The 21,237-nt window shown below is 41.4% G+C and overlaps 1 protein-coding gene across 3 annotated transcripts in view; it reads right to left on the bottom strand.

The window, feature by feature from the left end:
• Nucleotides 1-21,237, bottom strand: part of LOC117424183 (syntaxin-binding protein 4-like) — a 47,290-nt gene that overhangs the window by 15,810 nt on the left and 10,243 nt on the right. For 2 of the 3 annotated variants that reach the window (XM_058992310.1, XM_058992308.1), the window contains exons 6-20: nucleotides 19,046-19,131; nucleotides 18,642-18,765; nucleotides 17,722-17,854; nucleotides 16,018-16,124; nucleotides 14,855-15,068; nucleotides 14,347-14,425; nucleotides 10,544-10,638; nucleotides 9,360-9,456; nucleotides 8,872-8,996; nucleotides 7,572-7,661; nucleotides 7,085-7,150; nucleotides 5,320-5,334; nucleotides 3,443-3,619; nucleotides 2,520-2,636; nucleotides 1,986-2,023 (exon numbers count right to left, since the gene is read on the bottom strand). In XM_058992310.1, coding sequence (XP_058848293.1) covers nucleotides 1,986-2,023; nucleotides 2,520-2,636; nucleotides 3,443-3,619; nucleotides 5,320-5,334; nucleotides 7,085-7,150; nucleotides 7,572-7,661; nucleotides 8,872-8,996; nucleotides 9,360-9,456; nucleotides 10,544-10,638; nucleotides 14,347-14,425; nucleotides 14,855-15,068; nucleotides 16,018-16,124; nucleotides 17,722-17,854; nucleotides 18,642-18,765; nucleotides 19,046-19,131 — 1,563 coding nt within the window. The remainder of the gene's footprint in view (nucleotides 1-1,985; nucleotides 2,024-2,519; nucleotides 2,637-3,442; nucleotides 3,620-5,319; nucleotides 5,335-7,084; nucleotides 7,151-7,571; nucleotides 7,662-8,871; nucleotides 8,997-9,359; nucleotides 9,457-10,543; nucleotides 10,639-14,346; nucleotides 14,426-14,854; nucleotides 15,069-16,017; nucleotides 16,125-17,721; nucleotides 17,855-18,641; nucleotides 18,766-19,045; nucleotides 19,132-21,237) is intronic. The other variant, XM_058992309.1, reaches the window with a different exon arrangement.

Genomic DNA, 21,237 nt, shown 5'->3' on the forward strand with positions numbered 1-21,237 from the left:
ATTCCTGGCACCTCAGAACGTAGAATATTGCGAGAACAAGCACCAAAATGTTTTCTGGGAATGAATCTGTATTTCGCATATTAATATGTTTACCGGTCACATGAGGATGAATATTTCCGAATGGCTCCCTTCTCCAAATTGAATTGAATGTATTTATTTACTCATTCTTTAACCAGGAATAACCCCATTAAGACCAGGCTCGTTCACAAGAGTGTCCCGGCAAGATGACCAGAAACAGACAGCAGTCATTTCACATCATTAAAAACAACATCATCACTCTAAAAGTCAATCCCATCAAACATTCAATCTGGGATCACAAACACACTCCCATCATTCTTGAAACCTCCTCATTAAAACGCATGTAATCATTGCTCTTCGTTTAGCTGAGACATTTGGTTTATTTATCTGATGCACTATCATATAAAATATCATCGAGGCCTGGATGTCTGCCAATTTTCTTCAGCTCAACACTAACAAATCTGAGGATCGAAAACTCAACTCAAGAATCTCAATATTGCTTCCTTGAACCTTGGAAACTGTCTGCTGCTGCCTTCCCCCACTGTACGAAGCCTTGGTGTACTTCTGTATAGTAACCTCTCCTTTGATGCCCAAATCTCCTCTGTAGTCAAATCCTCCTACCACCTCCAAAACATCTCAAAGGCCCGTCCCTACCTTTCCCTCCCGGATGCAGAGATACTCTGTCATGCATTCATCTCCTCTCAACTCGACTCCTGCAACTCTCTCTATGGTGGTCTTCCGTCATGCGCCATAAACCGATTGCAGCTGGTTCAAAATGCTGCTGCTAAGATCCTTACCAGATGTAAAAAACATGATCACATGACCCCCTTTCTCGCCCAACTGCACTGGCTACCTGTAAAGTTCAGGATTACTTTCAAAATTCTCCTGCTTGCCTACAAGGCCCTTCATCACACAGGTCCAGAGTATCTGTCCAACCTGCTGACCCGCTATGTCCCTGCACGCAACCTGAGGTCCTCTGACTCTGGCTTGCTTGTTATACCCAAGCAAAAGTGCGCCACACTCGGAGAGCGCTCTTTTAGCTTCATGGCCCCGACTCTCAGGAACTCTCGCCCAGCTTTAGTGCGTGTAGCTCCCACAGATCTGCCACTGTTTAGAGCAACAGAGTGATAATCACATCAGCGTTGCGTGCAAGGCAGGAAGCTGACAATTTTGATCCAAGTTACAAAAGGAACTAACTTTGCGTAGCTTGTTTCAAAATCCTTGATTTTTATTTTTAGCTTTCAATTGCCTTTCTTTGACCAATCGCTGTGGTTAGAGGGAGCGACTCCCTTAGAGGGAGCGACTCATCATAGAGCACTGGGGAATGATTTGGTCTGTAAAGCAACAGGGGTTATCATTAGGAAATGTAGTACCCATTCCTCCAGAGGGGTCATCAAGGCACTTACTATGTGCATGGATGGAGGTGCAGGAGCAGCTAATTGGAGCTTGTTAAAATCACTGCCAGGTACTGTACTTGCAGAGATGTGACACCGTAAGCAAGGAACGTGCTTTAATCTTGATGTAAAAGAGACGTGCGCACATCTCCTTGACGTATTGGGGTCCTACAGCAGTAAGCACAAGCTTTAACCCTCTAGTCTCACGGTTAAAGGTAAATTGCACAGGTGCTTTCTTACTTCCCAGGAGGGTTACCTATGCACAAAAATGTCAATGAAAACGAAGAAATCTTCACTTGCCATACCAATTACATTCCAATCCGTCCAACCCTTTCATGCATTTCAGTGTAACACACTACATGCCTCTGCCTATCAGGGGTGTCCAATCACGGTCCTGGAGGGCCATTCCACTCCAGGTTTAACAGGTAAAACTACTTCAGGGTCTAGATGGAGGTTTAATTGGTTCAATTCAGAACAGGGTTGGAACAAAGACCAGGAGTGGAAGGATTAACTTTGGCCACCCTGGCTAAATCTTCCAGTTCTTACTATACAATAGCATTTCTTCTTTCTTACCTAAAACTTGGATTCTCGGCAAGGACATCGTGCACAACCTGTAATAATTAACACAAAAAAATAATATACCTAATTAACAGATAAATCAAAATTAAAAAAATACAATTAGAAAAGAAACGCACACAAAAGAACAGAGAGCTGTAACAAATGTTTAACGTTAGGCAATTACAGTATTCGGGTACATAAAAACAAGAAATCCACTTTCATTACTTTGAGCCACAACTGAACTGATATACTTAGTCCTCAACCGAGCACTTCACACACCAGAGAAGCACCAGACAACTCCGCACAGCAGACCCCCAGACTGAGTGGCAGAGGGGGTTCCTCACATCAGATCTCACTGGGGGAGCTATGTGGGAATTGGGGGAGTGGGGGGGGGGGGGGGGTGAACAGACCGCACCATGTCTGCCTGGTGCTAATACCCTGAGCACCAAGCGTGCAAATACACTGATCCACATCAAATCAAAGTGGTTTTGCTCTGGTTCTTTGTGTGTGTTTGCAGCCTCTAAATCCGTAAGCTGTCAGTTAAAATACCTCCACAAACTGCAGCAGCTTCTCTGTGGACACCTCGAACCCTTTCTTGGCGCCCTCTGATTTTCGGAGCTGACATTCCAGCACAGCGACCCTCTTTTTCAGATCTTGCACCCCGTCCTGTAAGGAAGAGCACCATGGAATTTAAAGCAAGCCTTCTTCACAGCGTTTGCAATAAGCCGTTCGCTTCACCACTGACTACACTTTCAGCTCCCCCCTTCTGAGGACCCAGAGAGAACCTCAATAATAAACTGCCATTTACAATCGTGCTGCACCGAAAGGCTTCAGGAGCTGAAGAGAGAATGTATTTGCAGGTATTCATAAATGGGTGTGCAGGGATCTGTCTGAACCAGAGATGCATCAAACAACGCTATTCAGTACCTTACAGCACTGTCACAGTGGTGTTCAATCCAGCATGCACTGATTCATTTGCAGAATAAAGACTTCATAAAACTATTTTAAAAAGTTGACATCAAGCAGCAGTTTATTCTAGTTGTAGCTTGGTTAATTATTATTATTAAAGAATCAATGCATTCAACTCCTAGTTTTATGTAAGTGGCACCCTTTGATACAGGCCCCTATGTTACATAATAAAAAAAAAATTAAAGTATGGACATGCTTAACATCAGAAAAGTAAAGATTTCTTACAAAACAATTTAAGACTTTATAACTCTTTTATGCTCCAATGACCTATATAAAAGTTGCCAGCCAATTTTTTAAAATGTAATCCTAAAAATAACCTGCCTAAATAGACGTCATAATGATCACATTAAACCCTTCAGTGCACATCATGCCAGTTACTGAATAAATACAAAGCAAACAGTGACCTACTTTTGTTGGGAACAAGATAGAGGTAAAACACGGAGCGGATCGCGTGACGGGAGCAGGGAGCTGCTATGTTAACTAAAAGAGCTGTCGTCACATACTTTGATGCTGTTGGGTTGGTCAGTGCGCGGAGCCTTCAGTTCGGCTATCTCAGCCTCCAGGAGGCGAATGACCTCCTCGTAGTCCATTTCCATGCCCCGGGCCTGCTTCTGGGTGGCCTCTGCCAGGTGGATCCGGCTCCGCAAAGCCCTGGTCTCCTCCACTGCAGCCTTCGCTTCCTGCAATGCAATTAAATCCCTTCAGCTGAAGCAGAGCAGGACTGCCAAGCTCCCAGTGCACAGCAGACATGACTAAAGCCGGCAAGGAAATCAGGTTAAACAAATTGATTAAAATGTGCAACAACTGCATGTGTGTCAACACTGGTTTTTTAAATTTTTTTTATATATCCCCGTCGGCCACAATTTTTTTATTACATTTTTTATGGAGTTCGAGAAGCTGCCCTGCCATAACTTGCAAAAAGAAGCACATAGGCATGATAAAATAGATATATACATAGGAAACTGAACAGGGTACCATTGTGCACACAGTGACTGAATGGGGATACACTGAAATTGAAGGGTATATTATTTGGAAGTAATGTTGTTAAACATGTGTTTTTGTGTAGCGATTGTGTTCAATTTTAGGACAAGGGCTGACATGTGCCGTGCAGCTGTGTGTCTTGCATGCAACTTAAAAACAAAAACAAAAAAACAAAGCTGTTACGAGAAGCAAACTAAAAAAACTAGAGTTAAGCAATACTGACTGAAAGCACTGGCTGCTACTGAGCGCAATAAGCAACTTCCTGCCAGTTTTGTGTTTGGAGACCCAGAACTATGTCTGCACTGTTGACTGGGAGGTCAGAGTTCTGAACCCCAGGCTTGCTTGGGTTCATTTAGCTGTGAGCCAAGAAAAGTACGTGCTTCAGAGCTGACTGACCATCAACTCAGCAGGACAGACACTACCTACTTCACCTGCTGTTACCAAGGGAACCAGATGTAGCGTTACTGTAAGCCAATTAGGACTTGGCACCTCTGCAATAATAGGTGCCTACAGAAGCTGTGCGAGCGTGTTGTTTGCATGGAGGTGCTTGTGTGGGGGCGGAAAAACAGAACAGTGCACTGAAACCACTTTCTATTATCAAAGCAGAAAAAAGACCCTGGGCTGAAAGTGGTTACTAGAAAGGGTTCAAGCAAGCGAAGAAAGGCTGAGAGAGAAACATGCATAAAGCACGAAGCAAACTGCTATAGAAATGCGAACAGTCCTTTAACAAAGGGTCCCAATTAGTCCAGCAAATCAGAGTTCAAATGAACAGATAATAAAGGAGCGAGCTAACTCATTAGGGTTACTTGAAGGATAATTAGTCGCCCACATCAGACAGCACGAAAAAAAAAAAAACTCAAGCTACTGCAGTTGATCAAAAGAAATTGATCTGTTGGTTTTTTCTCTGAATCCCATGGCATTGTTTTTATTAGAATTGGTTTACAAAAGCATAAAAGACTTTATTATACTCCCCTCTTCCCTTTGTAAGACGTCAGGAACAGTATTAAGGGCTGTCTTGTATTGTGTGGCTAGGGGTGGAGGGAGGGGGCGGTCAGACAGACAATCTACTCTAACAAGCTGTTCTCAAAGGTGTGGAGCAAACAGCCAATGATCAACCAGAACAGAGTGGTCACAGCCTTGACAAATCTGTGTTGCACTACAAAAAAAAACTACTTCTAAAGGCCACATAATGTATCCCAGTTTTGTACAAGGGAGTATGTAGGCATCATGGTTTTTATAGTAAAGTGACAATAATTATTATTATTGAAAGGGCTTAAAATCAGCTTGTTTGAGAACACACATACAGGCAATCTTATTAGACCACTGCCACTCATTATGTTTTTTGACATGCATCAACTTTATCATCGTTATGAACAAACGAAGAAGAAAAACAACCCACCTTCACTGCGACATGCTCCCATCGAAAAAGCAAAACATGAACGATTACAATCTCCGTCACTGCAGGTTAATTGCATTCTGGTTTCTAGAAAGAGTGTTTTGTTGCACCCTGTCCCGTTAGAATTACAAAGTGTCCTACATATTGAAGATTTGGTACCAGACCACTGAAAAACGAAATTATATATCGTCTTACGTAAGCTGTGCCCATTTTCAGACAATCCACTTTTGCAAAACCTTAACAACATCCATTATTGTTTCCAAGTTCCAGCATTGAGTGTGTTAGGAGCTACAGATGATTGCTTTAGACAACAGGATTCTTACAGGGTTTGTTTCTTTGTTATGACCTTACCGTCTTTGTCTGTCTTTTACACATGACATAGTGAACATGGTAACAGATTCTGCACCGACCCTCAACAATACTGTACACTCCGAGCCTCCTGTGCACAGCTGGGATGGCATTTGCCTATTATCTGATAAATTGGACACATTTTTACGCAAAACATTTGTAACCTTTCAGGTACTGTGTGATTATTATGTGATTATGGGGACCCTCTGTATGTGCATGCACTGGTTACATTATAATTTATTCTGTCCAACCATGGGTTTGTATAACTTTAGTTGTTTTTTTAAATGCAAATGAAATCAAAATCGGGTGAATGGCAGACAAGTGTGTGCTGCACATGGCAAGCTTTTTCAATGCATTAAAACCAGGATCACTTAGAATACCATTATGCAAGTTTAACTTTTTTGAACAGGGCATACTTTGCACTGGCCTGCGTGGGCGAATCATTTGAGCAGTACAGCCCCTCCCCCGCCCCTCCACACACACACACACACACACACACACACCCCCGCAACCAGCATCACTTCTCATGCACACTCTAATCGTTAATCGCACGAGAAGCAAGCTATTCAAAACACAACGAAGGGAATGCTCATTCGGCTGCTTGGTTCTGCATGTTGCTACACAGTAGCTTTGTATGATAATGATCGGACAGGCAGCTAGTCTTCTGCTTCGCCACTCTGGAACCCTTAGTACCCCCAATTTCTCACAGTATTTATTCACTTCTTAGAAACTCTAAGCCTTAGCCTTCAGGGCACACAGAAAACCTTTATAACAAGGCTAGCCACTGACCATCATTAAAAATCTAACGTGATTACTTCTCTTTTTTTTTTTTCTTTCTCTCTTTCATTCTTTCTAACCATTTGACTGATGCCATGGGAATACAATGAAGACAGTGCCCTCAAGTGGTAGAAAACAGTGCTGCTAAACAAGGCTGCCAACAAATCTTTTTGCTCAGTTTTCAGTGCATTCAAACCATTTGCTGTTGTTTATAGAAGCAGCCTGTGACCTGTGCTTGTCTTGTTTGCAGTCTTTTGGTGGCAAACACCAAACACAGCGGACTGACCCATAAGCCACTCCGGAGCTTGTTGTTCATAACTCTGCGGGGTCGGTACAATTGATCTGAACACAGGCGGATCTGAATTCAATCACGGGGATCAATCGTGCTTTTTGTACCAAGGTTAGGAAAATCAAAGCGCAATTAATTTCCATCTGTAAAGATATTAAACTTGAGGCTGGGTCCTTATTAGGGTTTAAAGGATGGTGGTAGCATCACGAGCATAGCCTGGAGTTAGTGATAGGGTTAGGGTAAGGGTAGAAAGGCTGATCTGTACTTTGTTAAACAGTCTTGTATCTTTGATAGTAACCACCAAATATAAAGCATCACAAGTATGATAAATAACATTGAAAAACAAAGTCTTACTTGTTTTACTTTTTTAAGCTCCTCTTGCAATTGTGCACGAAGGCCTTCAGATTCTGCTAGCTGATCCTATGAAGAAAAGATCTTCTAATAGATATCGATATATAGATATATATATATATCGACACACACATATATACACACATAGCATGCTACTTTCACCACTTTCCCATAAGTAATATACAGAAAATATAATTGCTGTTGAAGGAGCTTTCAAGCGTTGGCATACAGCATTAAAAAAATGGTATCAAACAGCTTTTGCTTTTCATCAGCCCATAAACTGTTTTCTCGCCTCTGCAAAGAGCCACTTCTTTTTAATATATTTCCTAAATGGTTCCCTGAAAGCAAATTGTTTTTAAAAATGTTATAGCTCATGCTTAATGGAGTACAAGACAGCCTTTTAATCTTAAATGGGCTGCAGGCTATGTTGCCACACAATACACACATCCATCTCCATGAAAGCCAGTGCTTTGTTCCGATGTGACATTACCTGCAACCTCCTTGCTTCTCTTAAAGCCTCAATCCGATCCCTTTTCAGTCTCTCCATCTCATCCAGTTCCTCGGAATCAGAAGCAGCGAGCTGTTACAAAAGCATACCTTTATTTAAAAGATCCAGAACTAAAAAAACCACATTTTTAAATGACGTTGGTCTGTATTTTATGTCTATCTATCTATACACACATACATACAGTAATGTCAAATTTATTCATACAACCCATTGCTTCTGCAGTTTGTTGTAAATATGAAATCAAACCACTGTAACTAAAAATCTTGGAAAACCGTGATTGTAATTGATGAGTTTAATAGTTTATTACTTGCTTATTTACAAGTTATCATTGAGGTCAGTGGTGCAAGTACATGCCATTAAAATCTTAAAAGCAAGTGGTTTTAAATGGCTGACATAGTAGAACCAAAAGAGTCATGTGTCGAGCTGTGGAGCCCCTCCCAGCAGTATTTAAAGAGTAAGTTACACTTATAACTTTAAAGTCCGTTTCAAAGCTCTTTTCAAAATGTCCGCTCTAGTGCACTGATAGCGTCAGGGTTATTGCCCACATTGTCAAACAGGTAACACAGCAAGAACGATCCATGATGTGGTGCTGAACAGAAAAGCCAGAGCACTTGTTATGTTTTTAGAGGACTTTAAAGTTAGAAGTGTAAAAAGTTGTCAGGATGTGAACAATGAAAAGAAAAATGACCGGTCCGTTATTTAAACAGTTGTAGCAGCACGCGGGGATGTGGAATCCTGCTGCTTATTCTTTAAGGTACCTTGTCAGACACTCCTATTAGAATCACAGACACACAGCAGAAACCTTGTCTGGTTCAACGTGACACTTTCCACTGTACTTGCACTGATGGCTTCCCTAGTTCATTCCTCTGCTAAATTCACACATCGAATGTAGCCCTTGGTACCTTGCATACCATTTAAAAGCAGTTCTCAGATCAACCTTGCCCAGTGTATATAGGTATTTAAATGCATCCTGCTATCCCTGCTCTCTCTTGGTAGTCAGCAACAATTCTGTACTGCATAGCGAGTGTGTCAGTGCCTGGCAGCTGTCAATAACACTTTGTTGAAACAGCATCAAATATAAACACAATTATAGTGTCAAACGCTGTCATTTCATGGAAAAACTTTAAAATACAATGTAAACTTTGTTCTGTTTTTGTTTCTCTGTCATCTCCCCTGGGTGGCTTGTTATAGCAAACACAATGACGGTCTGTAGCTGCCTGTATAAGGACTCCTCAGAGTGCCTGATCAGCCTGTCGGTAACAGCGCTGAAGGCATACTATACCTGCGGCTGGTGTGTCGGCTCAAGAAGGTTCGTAAGATCAGTCGCTGCAAATCTCATCATTCCCTGGCCAATCCCAGCGTCATCCAACTGCAACTTGAAAAGGTCTCGGACGACTTGCACAAATTCTGCCAATGAAAAAGCAACGTGTTAGTTAATATAATTTTTAAAACACCCATATTGACCAGAATACCAACTAAAAATGTATGAACTACTAAATTACAGTTTGGGTGTACACAAAAAGTTTAAATTATTAAAAAAATCTTTCATTTTAGGACGTTTCGGACAACAGCCCTAAATATGACAAGGCCAAACGACTAAACGTGGCTCCTACCTCACCCGGGGGACTGCCATCGTCCAAACTTTGACAAGATATGATAATGCATATTAAAAGCAAGCCATAATTGAAGCAAATTGCAAAAGCGAGTTCATTATAAAAACAGAGAAAAGGTCTCGTCCCGCACTCCTGCATTAATAAGGATCTCCCTCACCTCCATAGGCCACTGTCCCTTTGGAATCGATCTGGAGCTGCTCCCTCAGCGCCCGCTCCTGCTCCTCTGTAGGTCTGATCCCAAGGTATCCCAGCGCCTGGAAATGACGGAAAGCAAAATAAATCCGTGCCTACAACCTTGCTGCAAAAAGTAAAGCCAGTTTGTCGTGCAAGCAAAACGTTCTGGGTTGCAAAAGACTGTTACAAAATGTGCCAATCTTTGCTGGTTTTCACACGCAATGCAATTGCTGTTTAGCAGGTTCCCCTACAATGAGTGTAGTGACATGCTAAAGGCAAGAGTATATGTTTTAAAAATTGATTTTCAGCCATGTGAATTCGAGTTTCAGTCCAGGCTGAGGCTGCAACAGACCTCACTGTGCGGACCATAACCGATTGCTTGATTAAATCTTTACCACATGACCACCATACAATAATAGCTTATCGATCGGCCCATCTAATAAAAGGCTGCACAGTCACATATCATTACGTGAGGTTCAATAAGCAAGCTTGATGATTACACTCAGAGGTCATGGATATTCTTATCTATAAAAAGGTAGGTAATGAACTTGTGTAACCAGATGTGACTGCTCTGTGGAACACGTGGTTCTTTATGGAACCTAAACAAGGGTTCTATAGAATTCCTAGGAATGCTTCTTTTCTAAGTAGTAGTTGGCAATAATATTATATTGCTTCTGATTCTATGGAAATGTTCAAAACGTGTGTCGTTTTCATCAGCACCATAAACCAGTGAGCCTGCAATCCTAACTGGGGCTGCCCGAGTCCCAGTTCAAATCATTTTGATCTCGTCTTGCTGCAAATGGAAATGAACAGAACGTATTCCAACTTGGTCCCAGTTGCTGATGAATATTTCACTCACACACTGGCCTTTTAAAAGTATAAGGTATCAAAATCAACTGAAGACTAGAAACCTATTCCTTGGAGTTGTATATAGATTGTTTAGATAAACAAGCCAGTCTTTAAGTGTATATAAGGGTCACAGAATCTGGGGGGTTATGTTTTAATTATGCCGCTGCTGTCCTAACAGCCACTTTAAAGAAGTACCAAATAAGAAGAAACTGTGCTAAAACACCATTGTTTTTCTATTTGGTACTGGTGTAGAGGGGCTGCAGGGATAAATACAATATGTGAAAGTGAGCACAAGACAGCGATGAGCAATGGTCTGACCTGCTGCAGTCTGTCCAGCTTCAATCGAATCGTGGAATTGAGGGAAATCTTTCTTCCTTTGGGTGTACAGCCTTCCATGGGACTGGGAGAGATGGCTGGAATGACACAGAATCAACCGTCACTTAGAGACAAGAACACTCTCAGCATGCAGGTTCGCAACCAGGCTGCCACAGGTGAGACAAAATGAGCTGCGCTGTGAGTGAAAGCACAATCTAGTCTGCAAGTAAAGAAACTCCTCACACAAGCAAATGAATCATACAAAGATCTGCCAGCATCCCTTTCAATTCATGATATACAGTTAGCAGCCGCGTGCATCACATCCAATCATCCAATAGCATGCTCCTGCATTAGCTGTCATTATTCAATTTCAGATTTAAAAAAAAAACATTATGAATGCAAACAAATGCCATTTCTTTTATATGACTTATACTTGGGGGAGAAGATGCAGCCTATGAATGAAAATGAGTCCCGTAAAAAGAAAGAACAAGTAATAGACAGGTCCAGGCAGTACAGAGACTGAAATGCATTTGCAGCCAGTGGGTGTCTGAATTTGTATTCAGCAGCAGAGAACCAACAGGCAATGCAAAATGAAGGGAACGATTAAGTCACAACGAGTTTCAGATAGCCATCTGCTAATATGATAGATACTGAGCATCAAAAGAAACATATCACTTATATCTGAGCATCAAAAGAAACTTATATTTGGATAAAATTCACTAGATGTGATCGAAAAATGACAAACTCTGTTTTAGAGCAGGTGCAGTGACTTTTTATTGTGCCGATTAACAATTGACATCACGAAGATGCTGCAAAATGATCTGTCGATCTTGGGCAGGTGTTGTGACTCTTGGTCTCCCAGTTCGTGGCCTGTCATTGACAGAGTGTGTCTGGTTATACCGTCTCACCAGGTTTGAAACTGCTGGCTGTGAGCACCCAAGACGGCGAGCCACAGCACGCTGCCCTAGTCCAGCCTCCAACATGCTGATTGCACGAAGGCGCTGCTCTCTTGACAGACGTGGCATATTGGTTTTTTTCTGTGATTTTCTTCATTGCTTTTATTCAAGCCCGCAATTCAACAGCTGAAATCACTCCATATCCAGTGTCCAATCAACTGTCTCACTAATTAGGTGATTAAGTGCATATGCGTCACTCAAGTGTGTCATGGTCAAGGATGAATGATCAAGTGATTAAAAAGAAACCAAAAACATTTCGGCAATGTCCATTTTTTTTTTTTTTTTTTAATAAATGTGATATAATAGTGATAAGTTTCTTTTGATGCTCGGTACATGAATTAGTAGTTAATGACATGGTAATGTAAAAGCAGATGGCTGTGTTCTGGTTCCTCCAGCTGTACTCAGATAAGCAGCTCTGACACCTATGTTACGCTTTGGTCTCCTTTCCTCGTCTGCTCTGTTTTCATACCCTGTTCTGCTTAATGATCAGTTCATGACTGTGTAGCATACTGAGCAGCTAGACCACTTCTACCACTAGAAAACGTGTTTCTGTGAACAACAAAACAACAACGTCTGTTCTAACAAGCGGCCTGATTTCTTTCAGCCGTTAATATCCCAGTAGTCATAGCAACACAAACAGGTTCACATCCTTTCAGTATCTCTGTATCTATAATACCTTTCCTCTGGAGATATCGCTCCCAGAAGAAAGAAAAAGAGCGCCCACATTTATCACATCCAAAGAGAAGGCGGAAAAGAAGGAGGCGGCTGACAAACACATATATATCTCAGGACTGTCATAATTGATAAGTTACTTGAATGCAGAAACACGTGTTTTTGTACCTGCAACTATCTTGTCCTCTGATACAGGTGCTTTTACACATGTGCTCATCTTAAAATGAACCTGGCTCCCTGGATTAAGGGACAGATTTTTCACCTTGCCTTTTCCAAATTAAAACAAAACTTCTGTGTTTTTTATAAATATATATACACATTAAAAAATACTGTGTTAAACACAACCCTCCGGCGAGCACAAAAGACTCCCATCTCCTATCGATCTACTTACAGAAATAAACGAAACGTAACCCAGCCTTTTACACACAGCGCTAAAAGACTTAAAGGGGCCAGGCACGGTCTCTTTGAAACTGGCACAATACAAGTTTGTTTCTTGAGCCCTCTGAAACCTCACTCCCTCTCAGGTGACGGAGTTGGTACAGTATCTGTTTACCAGCTTCCCAGGAATCCCTGAAGCAGCAGCTCTCCCAAAGTACAGAGCAGGGAGAAATGCTTCATCTAATTCAGGGCACTGCCAGGCAGGGTACAAGACTCCCCATCCACCCTCCAGCATTAACACTGCAAAGCTGCGAGATCCACGCAGACAAGCTTGAATAAATTCAGAGAGGGGTCAAGAAGATCACATCTCAGTTTTGATTCTTGAGAATCTGAGTTTGAAAAAACAAAAAAAAATAAACAAAAAAAAAACCTCTGCATCAGCCTAAGGCCTGTATACTTCTCTTACAAAAGTCTCGTCTTGAGATCATAAAGGAGATCGTATCAAAAGTACAGAACAGTGATTGTGTACATACATATATTAAAAGCAGCTTCTGATCCAAAGCGCTTTCAACACAGTCCCCCCGATCACCACCACCACACACACATCATCACTCCAGCTAGGGAAAGCTGTCTCCAATGGGAACGCAGAAATGCATGTTTTAATTTCAATTCATTGGTCTACCTTATAGTTTGCTAAAGTATTCTGGAGATAGGAAAATACAACACAATGACACAACTTTCCAAACCTGAGTCACCAGACAGCACGGTAAAACATTACTGATCGCAAGAGCTTTACTACCATTGAAACGCAATGGGCGTTACATCAAAAGGGCTTCAATCCTCCAGCCCCATTGAAATACAGCCGCTTCCATGCCTGCCTGCAGACCCCACTCACATTTAAAAACTGAAGGAGGGAGTAGGCGTCTAACGGAGAAACGCACTCAAGAGTATTTTAAACTGCCGAGTGAATGACCTGAATAATAATCTATGCAAAATGAATTCAAGCAGGGATTCATTTTCAGATGAATGATGGAAAATAAAACTCAGAATATGCATGCAAGTAACTAGAGTCGTGTTGTCTTCCTCGGCCTGGCACAGTGTATTTATGCATCGTCTCACAGCCCTTTGCTTTGCTGTATCGTCTGATATAAAGAACAGGGAAAGGGCGACTTCGCTCGTCTAGCAAGGGACATACCTGACCTCCAACATCCAAGGATATACCATTGACATTATCAAACAGAGTGACCCTGAACATCTTTCTCATATGGTGGGAGCTTTATGCAGGATAGTATTTACAGCCATGCAAAGCTGGCAGACTTATTTCCCCCCCCTAAATGTCTCCCAAGATTAAGAGTAAAAAAACCACGAGCTAGAAATCCCACATAGGTAGGGGACTGTATTGAAGACATATAAAAACATAGGCACAATGTTATGAAATTAACAGGATTTGCCAAAACGATCTTGCTAGATGCGTTTCTCTGTGTACTGTAGCTACACACACATACACTTTCATTTCCACATACCAAACCTAAGTGCACAGTTTCTATAGCAACCTCTCCTAGCATCATTTCAGAATAAATCTCTTCTGTGGTCCTCACTGAGTCTATCAATTCCTGTAGCTGCTCACTGATTTTGTGAACAGACCGCTCTTTTGTATGATTTCAGCTGTGAGATGTGAGCCCACCACAATACTTGCATAACATTAGAACATACTATCTGTTTTACTGACGATGACGCCCATACCACCTTTCCTCAGCGCTAATATTAAACTGGCACCACTTTTTAAAATAACAAAATTACCAGAGCCGGGTTCCTCCGGGAGAGTGCTGTCCGGTGAGAGCACAGGAGACTCGTCTCTTCTCTTAGGAGCCGCTCGTATCTGAAACAAGGAATCAAACAATATATATAATTTTCTTTGTCACCTTTCACATTCAATCTGTAATGTCAGGATTGTGTCAGGACTTCATGAGTTCCGATGTGTCACACAATCTCTGAAGCACGCAGGCAGGGCATCACTACAAAGACATTTAAGATAGAAGCTGAGAAAAATAAATTACTGGGGGGGGGAGGAGGGGGGGGGATGCAAGAATCAATTAAAAAAAAAAAATCTTGCCTGGCTCCCAAGTAAGTTTACTCTCTTTTCTTTTTAACGCTGTTTCAGTAGCATTCGCAATTCTCATTAAAAGACCTAACACATGCAGTACAGCGCGGTCTCCCCAGTACAGCATTACAATGAGTGGGCTCCGTTCTGCGAGGACATCTCCACACTTCCATAGGGGTTGCTGGCCCGGTGCAGCTGCTGTCTTACTTGGCTGAGTTTCACTGAAGGCAGGGTCTCGCTTCCCGTGTTGGGGGTGGATGACATCTTTGGAATGAGGTTCCCCGGGGGGGAGTGGAGGCCCAGTCCTGTGGGTCTCAGTAGATTCCCATTCCCTTTCACCTGGGGCTGCAGCCCCACAGGGCTCTGGAGACCTTTCCCGGAGCTTCTTCTAATGAACGCGATTTCCACCGTTGGATCCGGTCTGAATTAAGAACAAGGCGTGATTAGTTTGCTACTTTCTTAATACTACCTACATAAATGGACAGATCCCAGACTTACTCATTGTTTGACTGCTGAAGCCTATGCATTAATATTGACAGGCTTGACAACAAACTGGATCATGTGCATCTGGGCTCAGTGCAAAACAAACCCTGCACAAGCTACCAGGGCATGCAAATAACTGCTATAAAGGGAAGACACGGAATGGATCTGCCTCGACTTGTTGTTGCACTGTTTGCCAATATAGGTCTTTACGAAACTAAAAACTATACAAAATAAAAAAATAATAATAATCATCCTTGCTGTAAACTGATACGGTAACAGAAAAGTTTTGATCAGAAAAAGTTTTACGGGTTAAGAAGAGAATAAACAGACCTTCTGTATGCAGCAGATGGTAATGCTAATACACACAATCTGTTGTGTAGGAGACAGAGAATCTGTTACAGGATAGTAGTTGGAGACTTTGTATTTTTCGAGAGTAGTTTATTTTTCTTAACTTGTTTTAGTGATCCAGACCTAGTCACACCAAAGCCTTTGTTTTTCACACAGTAGCAATGTGTCACAGGAGGATGGTATGCCAGATGAAAAGCAGCACAGAGATTGTAGAGAGAGACTCTGCTTTGCAAGAAACTAAAAGGCACATGCAATGCTCATTCCACACACCAGGGAAGAATCTCCATGAACCTCGGGTCTAAAAGTTTGTGCACAGAAATGTACAGCAGGTGTTCACTGTGGAGCCGGCCTGTTGCAGGGTCTTTTGAGCCTGGAATGTTTAATTTCCTGAAGATCAACTCTTTTCAAACTTACTGAGGCTGCCAAATAATTATTGCAAGGAAATACCTGGAGCTGAACAGAAAATACAGAGAAAACGCCGGGATCTAAACTATAGTGGATCTCACAACAAAAATAAAGAAGAACACCATGCCACATACCTGAGTTTCGTCTGGGTTAATATACTGTTTGCCTCTTCATATGTAACGCCAATGAAGGACTCCTTATTTACAGATACAATCTGATCCCCAGGCCTAAGCCGACCATCCTAAAGGAGAATTAAATAAAGGTATTTCAAAAATAAATCATGGATCCTGTGATAATTATTATACAACTTGCTAATATGAAAAGGTGCATTTACTACAAGGGGGGAAATTATCCTTTAAGAGTCCTCTAACATTATTGATTATTATTAAAAAAAAAATTAAACACACACACACACACATAGCAGACACAGTGCAGATTTGTATTATTATTATTTTAAGAGACACTGCCCTCTTGTGTTACAAAAAAACAACTGCAACCAGCAACAAAATATTTTGTAACGTTTTAATGTATCCGGAACATCAAAATGTTCCATCAGAACTGGAATGACTTAGTTTCTTCTAACATTTTATTTTAAGCTGCAGCAAATACACACACTGGGCACCAGGTATATAATTGCATTGTGCCTATAGAGTATTAAAACATGCACTATTTGTAATAACAAAATCTGATTGACCTGATACAATTTAGCCAAGTACTAATTCAAATTTGACTAGGCTAACCACTGGAGCTGCAGAAAGCGATTATTTGCACGCACTGATTGTGTTTTCCTCTGAAGGTTTTTAATTGGAGCGGTAAATGAGCTCAAATCGATGCCACGGACCCTCACCTGGGTGTCAGAACCTGCTTGCTGTGCACGGCCCAATCCGAATAATCGGATCATTGTTTGTGCAGCTCTACCAACCACAGACAAACAGGGCAAAGGGGCATATTACACAGAGCTCATGTGCCGGTACTACAGTAACACCCACAAATGTACTTACGTGGCTCCTAAAGTGTACTTGCTGCCTGTTAAAACAAAGAGCTGCCCTTTGCAGTATAATTAGCTGCCCAAACAGGAACTAGTTTCACCTCTGGCAATGGTTTGACACTATCATATGAAAGCAACCCTCATCTAATTTTAAACAACCATAACATCACCATTCTGTGTAGCAGGTGTAAGGACTGCACAGAGAAAGCAGGTATAAGGTATGTAGATCTGCAACCCTGTATTCTCACACAGTTAGAAAAGCTGATGCAGCTACTATAAGGTATTGTGAGATACCCACAGAGGTACAAGACCTGAACACAACTCCTTGTCATATACCACATTACTGTTTCATCATCATCAGAAACGTCAACATGAGACACGGCATTTTTTTCTAGCATTTCCAGGTGCTTTCGAAAACAGAAAAGAAAAAAAGCCTGCCACCAGTTCAATCACACTCTAAATGACAGAATGACTTGTCAGCTTATTCTGAGTCGCATGACAGCTCGGTATTATAAGAGACTTGGTCAACAGAGATAAAAATAGATCGAAGAGGCATTACACCAACACAGTTAATTTAAATGAATTGACTGAGGATGCCACAAAACTAGTTAAACAGGAATCAAGACAGTGTTACACGACCGCACTTCTGAGCTGCTGCAAAAGGTTATCAAAAGGTTATCTGTAGAGGTTATTTTTTTAACAGCTTCACAACCCCAATACATTTTATTCCCCCCCCCCCTCCAACCAAACACTAATCTGAATCCCCTTAAACCAAAACTGTTGCGTTACCCGAATTGCATTCTGTGTTGAAGGCGTAAACCAAACAGAGAGAGAGAGAGATAACAGTCACCTTCTGGCATGCTCCTCCTGATACGGTTTCCTGAACGTACACCATTGGTCCCTCTGGTCGATTAGCTCCTCCCACGATGTGCAGGCCTAAACCTGTTCCCTTGGCAACGCATATCAACTGAATTGCATTGTCACTGGGAGGAAGGAAAGCAGAATTAAAAGATAAGCTCAAGACAGAATCCTCGCAGTGTAATAAAAAAAAAAAAAAAAAAAACTAATTAGTGAGAATCGGGGACTGTAGTCTTCTTTTTATACCAAATCCAAAATATTTTAAGTGTGTGGTGTGGAAACTGCGCATCTCACCAAATTAAAAGGTGTACATCAAAACACCATTGGATTTATTTTCATCACCGCAGGATTAGCACTAGGAAAACTAGCTAAAATCTATTTTTAAGTGCCTGAAAAAAATGATATTTCTGCATGAGTATATTAGAATGCTTACTAGTCTGCAGTTGTGAGTACAGTTATCCTTTCTGTTGTACTAGAGCGGTCTGCATTTCTGAAAGTGTAAAGGAAGCGAGTTGTAACTATGTAACTCATGCCAATAATATCGTCCCTGTATAATGTTCTCAGGAATTGCTGCACGTCCCTATGAGGGTGCTAGCTAGCTATTTACGTGTAGTTATGTGTAAGAGCTGCAGTTCAGCACCTGTACTGTTTCTTCTTTGAACGTTTGCTTGCTTCTATGAAGCTGATTGCTGGACTGACTTAGTAGATCTATGAGCATTATCATTCATGCACATTGGTGCGTTGGAGCAATGTGTGTGGCAGACAGAGGCCCTTTTAGAAGTGTTTAATTTGGAATTACCTCCTTGGTGTATCTCCCTCAAGTGAGCCACTGTAGAGCACAGACTTCACTGCAGATTCTCAACTCTAACCACCCCGACTGGAAACCAGCCTCAAATGCGTTGGGTTACTCACTTGGCTACTGGCACGACCCCATAGCTGTTACAGTAGCTCGTAACAATATCCTTCGGGCTCAGCAGCTGGGGGCTTTGAGACCTCGAGGAAGAAGAAGTGGATGATGTGCTTTCTGTCATCTTCCCTGAAAAACAGCAAGAAAAATCCAGGTTCACGTTACAAAGATCTCTCATCTCCTCTGCAGAACAAACAGTTAGTATCAGCCTGCCATTGGTAACCTGTTACACACAGGCCATGCCTGGTATTGTATAAAAGCTGCATCTCCAGCATATCTCACCAGGTGCTGATAGTAGGCTCTCGGTTAGCAGGGGTTTCTCGTAAGACTGTGTCACAACAGGTGTTTTGTTTTGATTTTGTTATAAAAAAGCCACAAGTAACACTAACGGAAATACTGCATTACTCACCAGCTGCCAGCGGAGTAGGGGAGTTTCGTTCAGACCCTGCATTACTATGAGAACCGTTCTTCTCCAACAGCTCACGAAATACTCTCCTAAAAAAAAAAACAGAAGTTATAATGTCATTGTTACATTACAGTCTCCCTCAGTGGTGCTCAAACAAATGTAAAAATAAATACAAGAAACCTGCAACCTGCACAAACAAACTAACTGTTGCAGAATTTATTAGAAAACCACAATACAAATGTTTTGCACCCTCTGCTGGTCACAAGATAAACCTGTCAACGTAATGCTCAACAATACCAAGGACATGGCTTTGTGTGATAATAACCAAGGTTTGCCTGCTAATTCTGTATTTCTTTTTCACATAAACTACCGACAAACTACTTTTATTTTCCAGACTTCACTGACCCACAGCGCTATTAAATCACATGCGTTACAAGTAAACACCTGCACATTAGACTCAGATTCTATTGGAAAAGTATAGGGGAGTCTACCACGGGCAGCAGTGTGGAGTAGTGGTTAGGGCTCTGGACTCTTGACCGGAGGGTCATGGGTTCAATCCCAGGTGGGGGACACTGCTGCTGTACCCTTGAGCAAGGTACTTTACCTAGATTGCTCCAGTAAAAACCCAACTGTATAAATGGGTAATTGTATGTAAAAAATAATGTGTAAAAAATAATGTAATTGTATGTAAAAATAATGTGATATCTTGTAACAATTGCAAGTTGCCCTGGATAAGGGCGTCTGCTAAGAAATAAATAATAATAATAATAATAATAATAATAATAAATTACCTGTAACACAGGAAGTGAATAGGGAGAGGAATCTGACTTCTCGTGTTGTGGGAAGAAAATAAATTCACCTGTATGTGGAATACCCCTAGCATCTTTAATTGTGAAAACCAGGGCCCGTTCCACTGCTTATCAGCAAGCAGGGGCTCCCATTAAAAGTAACTCCTGAACCCCAGCTTGGGTAAAGACAATAAGATCGGACGAATAATCACACTTAAATTAGTCTTAGCACAAAGCACTGTAAAAACCCTGCCCAGCCTGGATTAATTATATTAAATTATAAAACTGAAGTGAGAGATCTCAAACGTCATAAAAGACAACAACGTCCACAGCAAATTATCATTACAAAAAAAAAAAAAGTGGATTTACTGTACGTTTTTTTATCATTCCAACAAAAATGGCTAAAAACTGAACTCATTGTGTGCCAAGTATTGTACAACATTCATTCTGTCAAAGTTGATTTGAAAAACTAAGGTGGTTTCAAAATATATAGCCGATTGCATATTCAATTAATAAATAAAATAAAAAAAACAATTGCTGGTATTTCATCAAGTGCTTTAAACACATGTATTGTTTAATCTCCAATATTCATATATTTTTGTATCCTTCTGGTTGTAACCAGATTAAAAGGTAATTCAAGGATAAACAGTCTTAATGACTGACAACAGTGTAGAGACAAGCTGTATTAATCCTGAAATATTACAAGGCACTGACTGGACAGAACTCGCCCTATACAACACCGTTTAACTTGAATGTATTGCTTGTGATGCCAAGACACACCATGGCAAAAGCACAGCAAGGTATACTAAAGCAGAATGAAAAGAATGCTAAAGCACAGGGATACATTGTAAAGCACAGAGAGGTCTGGTAAAGCATAGGGAAGCATTGTAAAGCACAGAGAGGTCTGGTAAAGTACAGGGAAGCATTGTAAAGCACAGAGAGGTATGGTAAAGCATAGGGAAGCATTGTAAAACACAGAGAGGTATGGTAAAGCATAGGGAAACATTGTAAAGCACAGAGAGGTCTGGTAAAGCACAGGGATACATTGTAAAGCACAGAGAGGTCTGGTAAAGCACAGGGAAGCATTGTAAAGCACAGAGAGGTCTGGTAAAGCATAGGGAAGCATTGTAAAGCACAGAGAGGTCTGGTAAAGCACAGGGAAGCATTGTAAAGCACAGCGAGGTCTGGTAAAGCACAGGGAAGCATTGTAAAGCACAGCGAGGTATGGTAAAGCACAGGGAAGCATTGTAAAGCACAGAGAGGTCTGGTAAAGCATAGGGAAGCATTGTAAAGCACAGAGAGGTCTGGTAAAGCACAGGGAAGCATTGTAAAGCACAGAGAGGTCTGGTAAAGCATAGGGAAGCATTGTAAAGCACAGAGAGGTCTGGTAAAGCATAGGGAAGCATT

Source organism: Acipenser ruthenus, chromosome 19, assembly GCF_902713425.1.
Source record: "Acipenser ruthenus chromosome 19, fAciRut3.2 maternal haplotype, whole genome shotgun sequence".
Lineage (NCBI taxonomy): Eukaryota > Metazoa > Chordata > Actinopteri > Acipenseriformes > Acipenseridae > Acipenser > Acipenser ruthenus.